General features: G+C 42.8%; 1 protein-coding gene across 1 annotated transcript in view; it reads right to left on the bottom strand.

Annotated features, from left to right (window-relative positions):
- Positions 1–13,137, bottom strand: part of wnt3 (wingless-type MMTV integration site family, member 3) — an 18,108-nt gene extending 4,971 nt beyond the window's left edge. The window contains exons 1-2 of the mRNA XM_035669118.1: positions 13,058–13,137; positions 1,237–1,478 (exon numbers count right to left, since the gene is read on the bottom strand). Of these exons, the coding sequence (XP_035525011.1) occupies positions 1,237–1,478; positions 13,058–13,137 (322 nt within the window). The remainder of the gene's footprint in view (positions 1–1,236; positions 1,479–13,057) is intronic.
- Positions 13,138–13,847: the final 710 nt, after the last annotated feature.

Here is a 13,847-nt window from a genome sequence, read left to right on the forward strand (position 1 = left end):
CTCTCTCTCTCTCTCTCCAGCCACCCCTCTGCCAACACCCTGAGCTGAAATCCCATACACCACCACCCACCACAGGACCTCAACCCCCCACTTCCTCCAGGCATCCACCAACGGCACCACCATGGCCAACGCGCAGCTTAAGGTGGCTGGGGCTGGTGGTTGGTAGCTCTCCCTTCCCTAACTCGAACTTTTCCATTCATCACTCCCAAAGTGAGACGCTCTCCTTCCTTCCCTCCTTCCCTCCGTCCTTCCTTCCCTTGCTTCCCTATCCCAAAGTGCACACCCAGGCTAGGTTGGGAGAGATCCCCTTTCAGCCTGTTTTCATGACAGAGTCAAAAGGGCGTGTGAATGGGGCGTCCGTGGGAGCTGGACTGTGTGAGGCGCGCACTGGTCTTCATGCACAGTAGGGGTTGAGCGGAGCCCCCCGGCCCTTTTCTATTGCCTGTAATCTCATTTGGCCTCCCCTCTCCCTTTTATTTGACTGAGGAGCTTGGACTGCTCACACTGCCCATTTCTGCCCAGATTCCTTCCCCTCTGACATACAGGGTAATTCATTTCCAATCAGCAGCCTCGCTTGCAACACTCAAACTTCTACCTTTAAAATTAGGGACTGCGAGGCCTTCAGCGGGACACCTGTGCCTATTGTTTCCCACTGTCAGCTTTTGTGGGATTGTTTAAAGCACACAGTTAGTGGCGAGGTATCTTACAATTAGTATTCTGCGTGTGAAGCACCTGATGGATGTCTCCAGTATATCAGCTGTACTTGTCAGGTTTCGCTGATAGATTTACCACGCTGACCCTCTTTCATGTAAGAGAGTGTAAACATGGTTGGGACAACCGAAAAGAAGCCACTGACTCTGAAGACTAATGCGATATCGAAGGTAAAGATAGATGGAAGTTGAATAATGTGTCAGTGCTTGTACCTGCACTCATTTCTCACAGCAGCCAGGAAAGGTGTATATTATTGTAATTGCCCTAGTTAGTCATTTGTCAGCAAAAGCCCAGAGAACAGGCAGTGCTGAGCCTTAGGCTGGAAACTGTTAAATGCTATGTTTTGTAGCAGCTTGCAATAGCCTCAGATATATAACCTATTTTCTAAGGTCGGGTGTTGTTTGGCAGAGATCATTTAGATCATTACTTTTATACTGTGAGCCTCAGATACAAATGTACATCAATACAAAATACAGCAATAAAGATTCGGGCGTTTTTCTTAGCAATAACTTGTAAATAATTTACCTTTATCTAGCACAGGGCCGAAGATGGCCAGGTTGTCCTTGATGGTGGTACAGTTCCACCGGCGGCCCCTAAACTGGTGCTGGCATTCCTGGATCCCCAGCTTGACACCTTCGGCAACGCTGGGCATGATCTCTATGTAGTTGCGACAGAAACGCAGCTGCTTGGGCACCAGGCCGGGGATAGAGCCACACAGGATGGGTTGGGAGCCCAGAGACGAGTACTGCTGCCCAAGGGCCAGGGACCTGTGACACACAGAGAGGGGAAGCATCATTAAGCGAGATGTGCTGGGCATGAAAACACCTCCATCTGTGTTCAGCACTGGGGGATTAGGACTAAAAAGAACTGCAGCATGATTAAAATAGATCCTAACAGGCCATCACTGAAAATACAAATGAGCTTCATTAAGGTTGGACTGAATATAGGACTATCTTCTATAAGTTTATATTGAACCTCAATGCTTTTTTGCTACTGGCTAAGGTGTCTGTAGATACTGATGTACAGCAACATTTAGCCAATTTTGGACTATTTTAATTTAAAATCTGGTTTCCTTCTCTCAGAGGTATCAGAAAAGTATATTTGCATCTGCACTGCTATAGAAACATTTCAAATAATACCCAACCCTAGCGCTTTTACCCATTTTAAAGGATTAAGAAAGTGAAATTGCCTCCCTCACAGTACAAGTCTGTGGCCCCCCTGAACTCAGCCCCACAACAGCACAATAAATTATGGTGACCTGAGTCGTCTGTGAAAGGCAACCTGCTCTACAAGGGAGTCTGTATTCATTATTAATCTCAGGCTCGGTGACTGCACAGTGATTCATACTTGATTGTTTTATCGACTTATCTGCGTAATGTAGTTTATACTTAGAGTTCTTCTGTTTATTTTGTAATTTTTTTCCCACCAGGAGGGGTTAGGCTAATAGGCCCACTTCAGGGCAGGGATACAAGCTATTAGTACTGACTTTTCAAAGTGTTCCCACTTGTTAGCATACACAGATCTGCTGATCTAACAGATAACGCACAAGAACCTGTCTGCTTAGTTTGGGAAAAGCCCCCTTACACTATTTCAAATATATGAAAACACCTGCCTCTGCAGTTCCATCATTCATTTGCGGTTATCCTCTGTAGCTTATTTTTTTAAGAATGACAGCGTACACAGCTGAGCTTGTTGGTGATGGATGAAAACAGCATATCTGAAGGTACGTGCCTCACCAAAAGGCCCGTGCAGATGTGCCTAAGCAGGGATTAATCACCACAACGAGACAGCCAAGATCAGCTTGTGATGCCAGAAACCATTATAGTTTCATTCAGGTAATTAATTTTAATTGCTTTTTATTTCTCTTGAAATAAAAGAGAGAGAAAACTTGTTTTCCATGCCCATGTTTTAACATGCTTTTTGTGATGACAAGCTGGAACAAAACTGTACGGTTTCACCCAGAAGGTCATGCAAATACTGTAGGATGTCAGACTAAAATTTCTTGTTTATTTATTTCTGGCCATAAATATATATACCAGCTGAAGAAACACATATTTCTGTACAGGTCCGCATTCTTAAGAGATGGATGCTTTACAATAGATGTGTGTGAGCTGGGTGTTTACAGAGTTAGGGATGTGAAGATGTGCTGCCAAATCCCAGCTCTAAGAGGAGAGCTTTACCGGTGTCGAGCACACTCTCCAGCACTTGGTTGAGTCTGGGCCGACATCGTGGCGCTGGAGGCCATGAGAGGATCATGGGGGAACAATTGATGCTGATCAGATCAGAGCACCACTCAGGATGACCTCAGGACCCCCGCAGGGCGCAACCCAATCATAGCAGCCACTGACTCTGACAGATGTGTGCGGCGCAGTGCCCCACCCCAACACAAAAGTCAAGCCATTGAAGTCAGAGGGAAAAAATCCCCCCTCAGATAGGTTCACAGCTCATGTGCGCTTTTGCTTTCTATGTATGGCTAAACCCTGCCCCCACCTCCCGACACCCTTTGCCCCTCCCATACACTGTTTTTGATCTCAGGTGAGCATTGTTACAGCAGGATCCCAGGTATCAAGGTTTGCCAGTGGAGCTTACACACTGAGCCATGAGAGTTGTTTTGCTTTTACAGCTGGTCTACTGGAATATATGATGATCACATAACCAGCCACTTGTGTTTTTGGCATGAGCCCTCTGACTGACACTGATACACAACAAACAATTCTTATGTTTCAGTATCAAACCCTGTCTGATCACAGTTCCTCCAGGATAGTACAGTTACATAAACTATTCAAAACTTTCAAACACTTCTGTGCAGGAGGAAAAATATGTTTCATCTCTTTCATTTCCAACTGAAATGCTGTTTTGCCCAATTTGATGTTCTGATGAAGAGTTAGTAATTTGATAGTGCTCATCAATCTCCATTCATGTTCTTGCTTTGGATGTACCCAAGCGAAGGCAGCCACATTAGCTCATCTGCCAGTCCCAATCCCACCAACATCACTGAGTTCAAGTGTTGCTGACTTCACTCTGTCTGGTGACTGAGTGACTAAGGACCTTAATTACACTGTCTGCTAGCTTGGTTACTGCCCATTAATCTCTCCGTCATGGGATGGACCCGAGTGGATGATGCTCTGCACAGAGCTTGGGTTTGAACTCTGGTGTCACACGCTCCCCAACAACATCAGTCAATGCAAAGGAAAATCTCTCCTGCCCAAGTGAGATATCTCTGTATGTAGACAACTGTGCCAACCTCTGCTACATTTCGGGTTCTATTCAGGACAGCTAAACAACTTGCCCACCACTATGACATAGTGGCTTAGCCAGTAAATCTGGGATTTCTGATGGAATCAATTAGCTAACCGCATGGGACTCTGTGGTGGACATAGCATGTTTAGACTACAGACTGTGGATCTGCCAGCCTATTTGTCTTTGTTTGCAAAGGATGTGCCTCACTTGATCCGTATGGACAGATGAGATGAAAGGGATATCTTTTTGGCTAGGTGCTAATGAGAGTCTTAACCCTGAGGGGTTATGAGGCGTATCGTGCAAACAGACACACACGCAGACTCATGCATGCAGACCACATGTGTGCCATGCTGATCCTGCCTGCTTTGCCTCACTTCTCGGAAGCCACGAGCAACGTGTCTCAACCGAGTGAGGGAGCAGCAGACGCAGAGACCTCCACAGAAGCAGAATGCCGGGGGAATCTGCTGCAGGGGACGAGACAAGCAGCAGAGCAGCAGCGAACGGCAGGGCTTGGCAGGTGCATGCCCAGGCAGGTCCGTATGGGGCCTCTACTGCCCTGGGGGGTTTACGGCTCGGTTGGGGGTTTTCTCAGTATCTAAACTGGCTGATGTGAAAGTATGACGGGCCGCTGGAAACCACAGAAATGAAGCAGAGGAAACAAAGGGATTCCACCACACACCTCGCTGAAGAGTGGAAATTTACGCAATCAAGACTATAACACTGTAAACAAAAACTTCTGACTCAACCACTCCCAGTGTAATAAAATCACTACTACAATCTCTCTGCTGCTTGGTTAGAAACGTAGAGTGCCAGGAGTTACTTTACTGCTTCTCTCAGTTTTTATTTTGTCTGGGAGAAGCTCAGCTTTAAGCTCAAGAGGTGAGTCAAGGACTCTTGTACTGTCAGAAATATGTTGCAGCTGCTATTGTGGGAGGTCTACATTACGGGGGTCAGTGTGTAGCACATGTCTGTGCACAGATGAGCTCCCTTTGTGTGACAGCCTACTATGTCCAGAGGCACAAAAAGTACCAGGTGACCCTCTGAACCTGGTGAGAAGAACATGACATCTGACCTCACTGCCTTTAGCCTGATGGCCTTAGAAACAGTTTGAAGTTCATGACCAGTATGCAAGTTTCTAAGATCAGGTGCCTGCTCAAACTCAGATTATCTCTAGTGTGTACGTGTGATCAAACACATTTATATTTAATTGAGGAAAATAAAAATAAGTCAATTTATTCGGGACCTTGGTATTTTAAATTTTAGGTACTGAAAAAATAGTTTAAATTGCACAAGCATGACATGGTGAAACCTCCACATATGAGCATGCACAAATACAGACAACTCTGCTGCAACACTCCAAGGTACATTGTACCTGTGATCAATTTAGCTTTCATATCACTTTAAGGAATAATTTCATGCATTTTCACTTATAAATTTACATAGCTTTGCATCAGTGTGCCTCTCATATTTACATTTGAGACTTTTGCATTGATGATTACATTAAAGTCCCATTGATAAACTCTCACCTTGTATACAGGGGCAGATCTAGAGAAGTATCCATGGGTGGGCAAGAGGGTGGGAGACTTAAAGGGGTGCTGATTGAATCGCAAACAATCACATTCTGTATATCAATATTTGCTTGGAAAGCATCCGGATGAAGATATTTTAACTAAAAAACATTACATTATTGTGGCACATAAGTAAAAGATTGAACAGAAGTATCTGAACGTGGCATTAGAAATGAATACATTGTTTTATTTTAAAGGTTTAAAATGTGGCCTTAAGATATCATAACACGTTCTTTTGTTTAATTAATTAAAACACCAAAATTTTAAATTTTAATTGTTAGAATTATTTCGAGATTATTTCTTGTGAAGATAAATGTTAATTTCGGATGCCATCTTTGTGAAAAACAGGATTTCATTATTTTCTATCATTCAGCAAACTGAGGACTTTTGTTCTAACTAATTGGATAACATTCGAGGAATCTTCGAGGAATCTTAAAATGTCTTAAAAATATTTTTACGTGTTCTCAAACTAAAAAAAAAAAACTTTTTCTCCAATTTTATGTAAAAACAATTAGATTTAGAAATAATGCAACATATCACCTGCTGCTTACAATATCGCAACATATTGAATCGTAACCCCTGTATCTTCCTATATCCTGTATCCTACAATATATATCAGAATGTATTGAATTCTAACCCCTCGTATCGTCACACATATCGTATCGCCAGATTCTTGGTCCAGTATGTAATCCCTGGTGGATTGCACGAGTTAAGTCAAAGTTTTTAGTGGTTTGTAGTTCAGAACAAATTGGAATGTTTAAGTGGCAACCAAAGTATGAGAGTGAAGCAGAAAGGAAAAGAGAGGGATTAGAGAGCCTGTCACAATCCATCCCTCCATGCATTATTCCTTAGGCACTGTTCAAAGACTCATGGAAACCTGCGTGCATGTGTGAAGGCAGACTGAACTACACGGCTGTGTTGCTACTTGTAAGTTCCGACTTCCAACACGGTTATCACTAAGATGATGGCGAGAGATGGTATTCCTTGATCGTATTACCCATTCTGTGCAAGCATTGTTTTAATTGGCTTGCACCCTTGTTGCAGGGCATGCTGCAAACTTCTGACACACGATGATATAATTTTCCATTCGGTTTCATCACGAGCTGGGACACTCTCCAGACTATTGCTTTCAGGTCAGAGGATGATGTATTTAACTACACCTCATTTGTGCAGAGACACAATTAGGGTTGCAGTTTCTAAGTTGTTCAACTCTGACGCTCTAATGAATCTCTCATCAAATCTTTTAATCTCTTCCTTTATTGTATTAGTAAAGAGCAGTATATAAAACTTATAGGTTAGTTCTTAAATTCAAACTTTATTATATTTTTTGTTTCTAAATAGAGTCAGTAAGTAATTTGAAAGCATTCATCCTTTATAAACTGATTTGATCCTGGCTTCAGATTTGATAAAATGCTATTGTTTTCCAGTGTATTTGCTACAGTGGTTATTGATGATGGGTGCCAGTCGTTCTTAGCCATGTCTGAACAAGTTAACTTATTTCATTAAAGAGAAATTAATGTTAGCTTATGCTGCGTTTGTGCCCGAAGCGCTGAGTCCTGAGTGTGTTCTGTCACTTCCTCTGTGGGAACCAAGCTTCTGAAAAGGCCTCTGCAGCGACAGACTGCAAGAATATTGTTTGCATTAAACTCTAATCTCACCTCTAATTTACCTCTATATGTTGACGCCGCAGCTCAACTTGTCAGATTTGCCCGGAGGACATCATGTTGCTAAATGAGGCCCTAGCAGAGCAGTCTGAGACGTGCACTGAAAACATTGCCACCAGTATTTCATTTATAAATCCCACAACAGAGTCCGCAGAGAGATAAAGACACTCGAAAGAGAGTAAGTGGGCCAAGGAAAGTTGCCGGCTTTGCCCGAGGATGGGACTTTTCCTGGTGGAGGCTGGAATGCAAAGCTCCTGTCTGTGTTTTGTTGTCTTCTCTTTTTCTTTGGCACACTTTTGATTTGTAGTCCAACAGCTCCTGGCTGATCAGATAAAAAATGACAGGACCCCTGAAAAATGTTCCAACCTGTTCTTTCTTTCTACCTCCTTTGCCTCCCCTCCTTTCCCCTCTCTGCAGACTGTTGCAGAGAGTGTGGAGTTGGGACAAGGAGCCCCTGCAGTCACATGTATGGAGACGTGAAGAGGGAAACTATACAGGGTGTAAACTTGTGAACCTGCCTGTCAGGAAGTGAATGAGAGCAGCAGTAGCTCTGCACAGAAGTGCACTGGAGAGTACAAGGCACTGACAAATGCACATCTGACTGCAGGCTCGGTGTCTTGGTCTGTCTGTAGGTGGACACAACAGAGTCTGAGCTGCTGTCTTGAAAGGACAGAGCTTGTTTGAATGAGAGTCTTGAGGGACTGTGTGAATGAACCGCAGCTCAAACGGCGCATTGTTCGCTGCCTCTGCTCATTAGGGCCAGCTTGTTGGCATTGCTGCTTGAATTGTCAGCAGTAATGCATCCTATGCAAATCATAACTCGTAACGGATTGTCTGGAATCTTCCGTTGTATGTCTGGAATTTTTTGGTGGAAGTTTCAAACACCACACAGTGTCTTTAAAAGTAATTAAAGCCTTAATTGCTGTTGACTTTCTCATGCTTGGTTGATTTGAAAAAACTGGAATGTGAAACTACATCGTGGGGGATAAACCTGGTTAACAAAGCTTGTGAGTGCATAGATATTTCACTCTCAGGCAGTACCTCCTACAGCCCACACTTTTCCACTGATCTGCAGGTCCCTATCTTTATGAAACACACTGTCATGCATGTTTTTACCTCTCTCTTTTACCTTTGTACCTTTTGTGGGTGTCGTACTTTTTCGGTGCAGGCTGAAAGGTACCAAATGCAGCAAAAACTGGCATCAAACGTCTGGACAGTATAGCAGTCTTGTTCACATATTCTTTGATAAGATCAAATTATTTTTATATTATTAAAAAGGTGTTGTTTAACTGCTTCTTTTGTTGGATAAAAAATAAGTTTTGTACAAAAACATGTCTATATTTCTCAATTTTAAGCAAAAAACAGTATAATTTTAATGTCAGTACCCAAACTCTGCTATCATATCTCTAGTGTCTTCTACCGGAAATTATTGACAGCACCACTGTGTTAACTGGATCCTTTGTAATTTAGATATACTGAATGACATTCCTCTCTTCTTTTGCACACTGCATCTGTTGGTTGTTTGGTTGACCTGGTCAGTGACCTGAGGGCTTTGACTGAATATAGGGTGTACAGGTGTGAACAGTACATCTCTGTCACTGACCCCGTGTGTCAGAGAAATTGTTTTCTGCTAATAATTAACCTCTGTAACAAGCCATACAGGTGAGATCAACCATGTAATGAAGACTTTAAATATTGTGTTTGTGCCTCCACACGTGTCCCTTAATGATTCCCTTGCCCCCGGCCGTGGCCGTTTTCCCTTTGAGGAACTGTCCTGGCCTGTGTTTTAGTGCAGCTAATAGCTGTGCACTGGGGGACTTTGTCATTTCCTACAAGAGCACATTGCATGTCCTTTGATGGTGGGTGAAGATTAGGACTCGCCTTCGCTGCTTTGAAATACCACTCTCCTTTGAACCTCTCACCTAGCTTGGGTTTGACTGGATAATGTCATCCCACAGGCCAGAGTGTTCACTGAAAACAGTCTTATAATGTTGCGTGAAGAAATGTGTTGGATCAGTGCATGAAGGCTACCCTCACTGACAGTCAGTAAAAGTCCAGTTAGAGACCAGTGCATTTTTTTGGGTAATTGTGATAAACAACATTTTTTAATTGAATAAAAAAGCACTAAAATGTCACAAGATGTTCAAATCAAAGTGTTTTAATCGACTCCTTGAGCAATATTGCCTCATTTTGACCTCAGCAGTGGCAATACACCTGCTTAGGGCTATGGTCTTGATCATTTTAGACCATATATCCATACGTTACATAGTCATACATGTTTTTAAAGAATTTGTTCCTTCCATATCCTGTATCCCTGTGGATATCACTCACTCTCTAGGGCTTTAGCCCAAAATTGCCTTTGACCCTGGCCCTATGGCAGCCCTCAGCCATTCATAATGGAACCCCAAAGTTTCTTATGAATGACATTCTTCTAGACTTTCCTGCTCTTTTCTCTACCTTCCACTGCACTGTTGAGAATAATACCCAAACATCCTTGATCTTTTCACACAAGACGGCAGACAGGAGGATTTTACCGCAGCAAGAATCATTTAAGTGATCCCTTTGCCAACGGTAGGGGTTTTGGGGTTGAAGATTGGATTGAAGATTGGAGGTGGGGGGTGTCACAGTCAGATAATGACATTCCTGAGACCCAGAGATGGACTCTAGAGCCCCATTTAAGCCGCTCAGGTTGAACTGGAAAAGTCTGTGTATAGCCTGGCCGGTTTGGTAAACCTAGATAGCTTTGCGTGAGATCTTTGGAGAGGTATGCCACTGACATTACTGAGGCCCCAGCGGTTCCCAAAACTTCCACAAGTAGTGCTTCAAACAGCAAACGCAATTTTAGTCAGGAAGCCGTATGCGCTCCAAAGTATAATTAAAGAATGTTGACTCACTGACAGCTTTAAAAAGGCAAAGATCTTAATCATAGAATAATATGTGAACCGTTAACAAATGGGATCTTATTTTTGCTCTGATGATACAGAGTTGTTTAACTATTATAACCTGTTTGTTGCAGTGACTGAATATAAGACATTGCAACAATCTTTCACCTGAGAGGAAGTTAACTAATTTTAACTTGTACTAATTGCTCATTAAAATGTATGCTGAAACAGATTCGTTGTCTGCAGCAGTTAACTCTCACTCTTTCTCTTAGTTTCCTCTCTCCCTACCAATTGCTCTCTGTTCGATTCTCATAACCACAATAGTATAAGTCTCAAGCAATTTAAACACTTAAAAAATATCCACAATGATCCGGAATCCCTATGAGATGGCCCCACTTGAAATTACAATGAGCGCCGAGGAAATTCACATCAAGTGTACAACGTGTCATGCCGATTTAACAGCAGTGATGATAACAGAGGATTAAGAGAATAACAGTTATTGGATTTAAACATCTCGTGGCTGTGCAGTGTGATATGACGGAGTTAAACCGGTAATCACTGCTGATGCTCGATAGCTGGTATTGGCATACATTCAGCTGAGGTAATTCCTTGCTGAAAGTGACTGTCATCATTCTCTTACAACCGCCGCTGTTTACGCAAGGAACGCAAACACACTTTCTGGCTGACAGGGTGGCTTAAGCTCTTCTGAAAATAGATGATGAGTTAAGCCACACGGCTTAATACAATATAGCGGTGACTCTTATTAACAACCTTGGTGTTTAATAAGAGCAGAATATTCTCTCATAGCCCTTCAAGTTGTTATATTATTAAGTTTATTATTATTGATTATTAAGTTACGTAGGTTAAAAGGTAAAACCAAAAAACAGCAATAAATCCAAGAACAGTTATTTTTTCATTTTTCAAACCACACAGAAAGCATGGCGTTGTCAGATAATTGGACAGAGACACTGTAGGACCTGTGGATTATGTGGGGTCACAACATAGCTTTAAGCTGTCATGAATTCTCTCAAACCTTGTTTTTGCATGTTTTGTACAAAACTACTGTTTCCCAAACATTCTTGCATTTCAAGAAGGCAATTTACTGCTCTGTCTCGCCTTTCCAAACCCACCTCATTAGTTTGCTATGCCTTTTCTTTCTTCTACACCTCATCTTCATCCATGCATATGTACATATCACCAGAGTTATTTATGCTCTGTTTTGTTTTCAACACCCCGTCTTGTAAAAGCAAGGCTGCCAGGCATAAAGCAGTCAAAACTCCTCTTCCCTACAACACGTCCCACTTTGGCTGGAGAATTTATGGCCAAGTCTTCGGCCCTGAGACAGAAGCTGAGAGGAGCCTGCCTGGGCCCTTGCTGAAACTCAGCACCCTCTTGTTTGACGCACCACCTCATTTTGTCTCCTTTTGGAAATGTTCGACACCGCGGGGTGATGCCACTGACAGCGCTGTTTGACACCCATTCCTCAGCACCTGCCCAGTCACCTGGAGCTACGGCTCGGCTTTTCATCTTTCCACCTTCCCAGTAACCCCTCACCCAGCCTACACTTCAAAATTTGTTACCCAAATCAAAGGTGGTGCGCATTGTTAAGGTTCGAACATTATACCAGTGTCATGTAAGCTCCTTGAACAGAACAGCTGCAGGTAATTCACAGAGAGAGAAAGCCAGGCTCTTTGTCACTGTTGTCTGATGATTCTTGCTGAAGCCAGGAGTGGGTGTAAAGTCCTCTTTGCCATTAACACTTCAGCCCTGTGGCCTGTGTGCTTGGCAGCTGCCTGCTCTGTAAATGAAACCAGAAGATGCTCGCGGTTTGGACAGCACTATGGTGGGACCACATGCTAGTTGGGCTACTAAAAGTGCAGTAGCTCTGACAAGTATTGTGTTGTGAGCCAAAAGAGCTTTGTCATACGCCTACGCAAATATCTCCAAAATAGAAGCTTTATGTTACAAAAGAAGACCAGGAGCCATGAGGTCAGCTGCATGTAGCTGAATTTGTAATGAGATAAACCTCTAAATTTCAGTTGCTGGTGCCAAAAGCGATCTGGGATAATTTAACAAAGAATAAAACCCTGCGGCACCTAAACACATTGTCTCCTGACAAATCCGTAGTGGAGGGGGTGAATTGTGGTGCAATTGAAAAGCAAAATGATATGCTTAACTGTTTTACCAAAAAAAAAAAAAAAAGATTCATTTAATTACAGCTGATGGCCTATTGCAGACCACAAATTTGTAATATTTTTAAGAATTATGTACAACTTTGTCAGTAGCTGAGATTGTATGTTCTGTGCATGTCATACATCTACCAAAAAAAAAGCCCAAAACAATTCAGATTCAATTCACGGCATGTTTGGGGGGCCGGCGGCCTGAATGTAGAACAGTGACACACAATAGGAAACAAAACAAAATGACGCTGATCTTGTAAGTCATGATTGTTGTACTTCCTAGGGCACTCCTAAAATTATATGGTTGTATTTCAAGCAAAGAAACTGATTATGGTTTAGAAACAGGAGCCTTTTCTGAGGCTTTGTTGAGTTTTCATGAGCAACATCAGTGTTGTCATTGTCCTTGAGCGATATCTACAATTTATGTAATAATGAATGATCTTACTGACTTACACTGTTGTGTGGAAAAGTCCTTAGAGAGCTGTTGACAATTCATATCAACATGGCAACCACTCGCTATGTATTTTTTTCATTTAATGGTTCCCAAACTAAAAAATTCATCCTCTTAGCATCACAACATACTCCAATATGATAAATGGACCTGAGTGTAGAAGGGAAAAGAACGGCGAGCCTTTTCCGTTACACTAGTATTTGAGGTTAAGATTCTTTGGACTGGGCCGGAGAACATTTTTCCACGCAGTCAACTGAAAGTGCACATTCTGCCCTCTCAGAAAATGATCATTTGACCAAAAAGACTCTCTCTCTTTATGCGGCTATAGGGTCTGATGCTGAAACTGTGGATTTGTACTCACCACCAGATGGGATAGCCTCCAAGCACCCGTGAGCTGGACAACCACACACACATCAAATATCCAATCAGATACAAATCCATGAGGTAAGCCTTGTAGTGTGTGAGAGGGTAAATGGATCAATACATAGAACTTCCAGCAGGCAATGAAGAAGAGTTTCCAGGAAGAGAAGCTTTAGGGCAGCTTGATTGTTGAATGAGGGGAAGATTAAAATGATATTGAAAAAAAAAATCTTCCTCCTGTTTTCCCCCCTTCTTTGAGTCAGGCCAGGAAAGTGTGTCTGTCTCCTAGTAGTTAAGAGAATAAGTGTCTCTTACACACATGCACACACGCTCCTACCCGTCCTCTCCTTCCCTCCCTCTCTCTGAGGTTCTTCCCTAAGGTAGATATCTTTTTCTCTCTCTCTCTACTTTTTTCTCCCTCAGGATGCCTCATCCACAGGCCCAATATTAAAGGGGGGGGGGTAGAGGCGGGGGGAATGAGGTTTGGAGATGTCAGCTGGCAAGCCAATCACAGAAGATGGCCTTAGGTTACGAAAAAAAAATTATTATTCGTTCCCATCTGTCAATCACACGCCACCCCCTGGTAATGTGGAAAAGAAAGGAAAGAGTGAAAAGAGGGAGGGAGGGAAATGAGAGAGGGAGGTATAGGGAGGGACACATGAAAAAGGTAGAGTAGAGTTGTTACTCAACTTGTTTCATCTGTGATCATTGAGAAAAAAATGATTCCCCAAAGTGGCTAGAGGTAGGTGAAGGGATGTAGGCCAGCTCCTGCGCAGAAGTCTTAGGGTTCA

This window comes from Morone saxatilis, unplaced genomic scaffold (assembly GCF_004916995.1).
Source record: "Morone saxatilis isolate NCDOM2014 unplaced genomic scaffold, NCSU_SB_2.0 Contig1, whole genome shotgun sequence".
Taxonomy (NCBI): Eukaryota; Metazoa; Chordata; class Actinopteri; family Moronidae; genus Morone; species Morone saxatilis.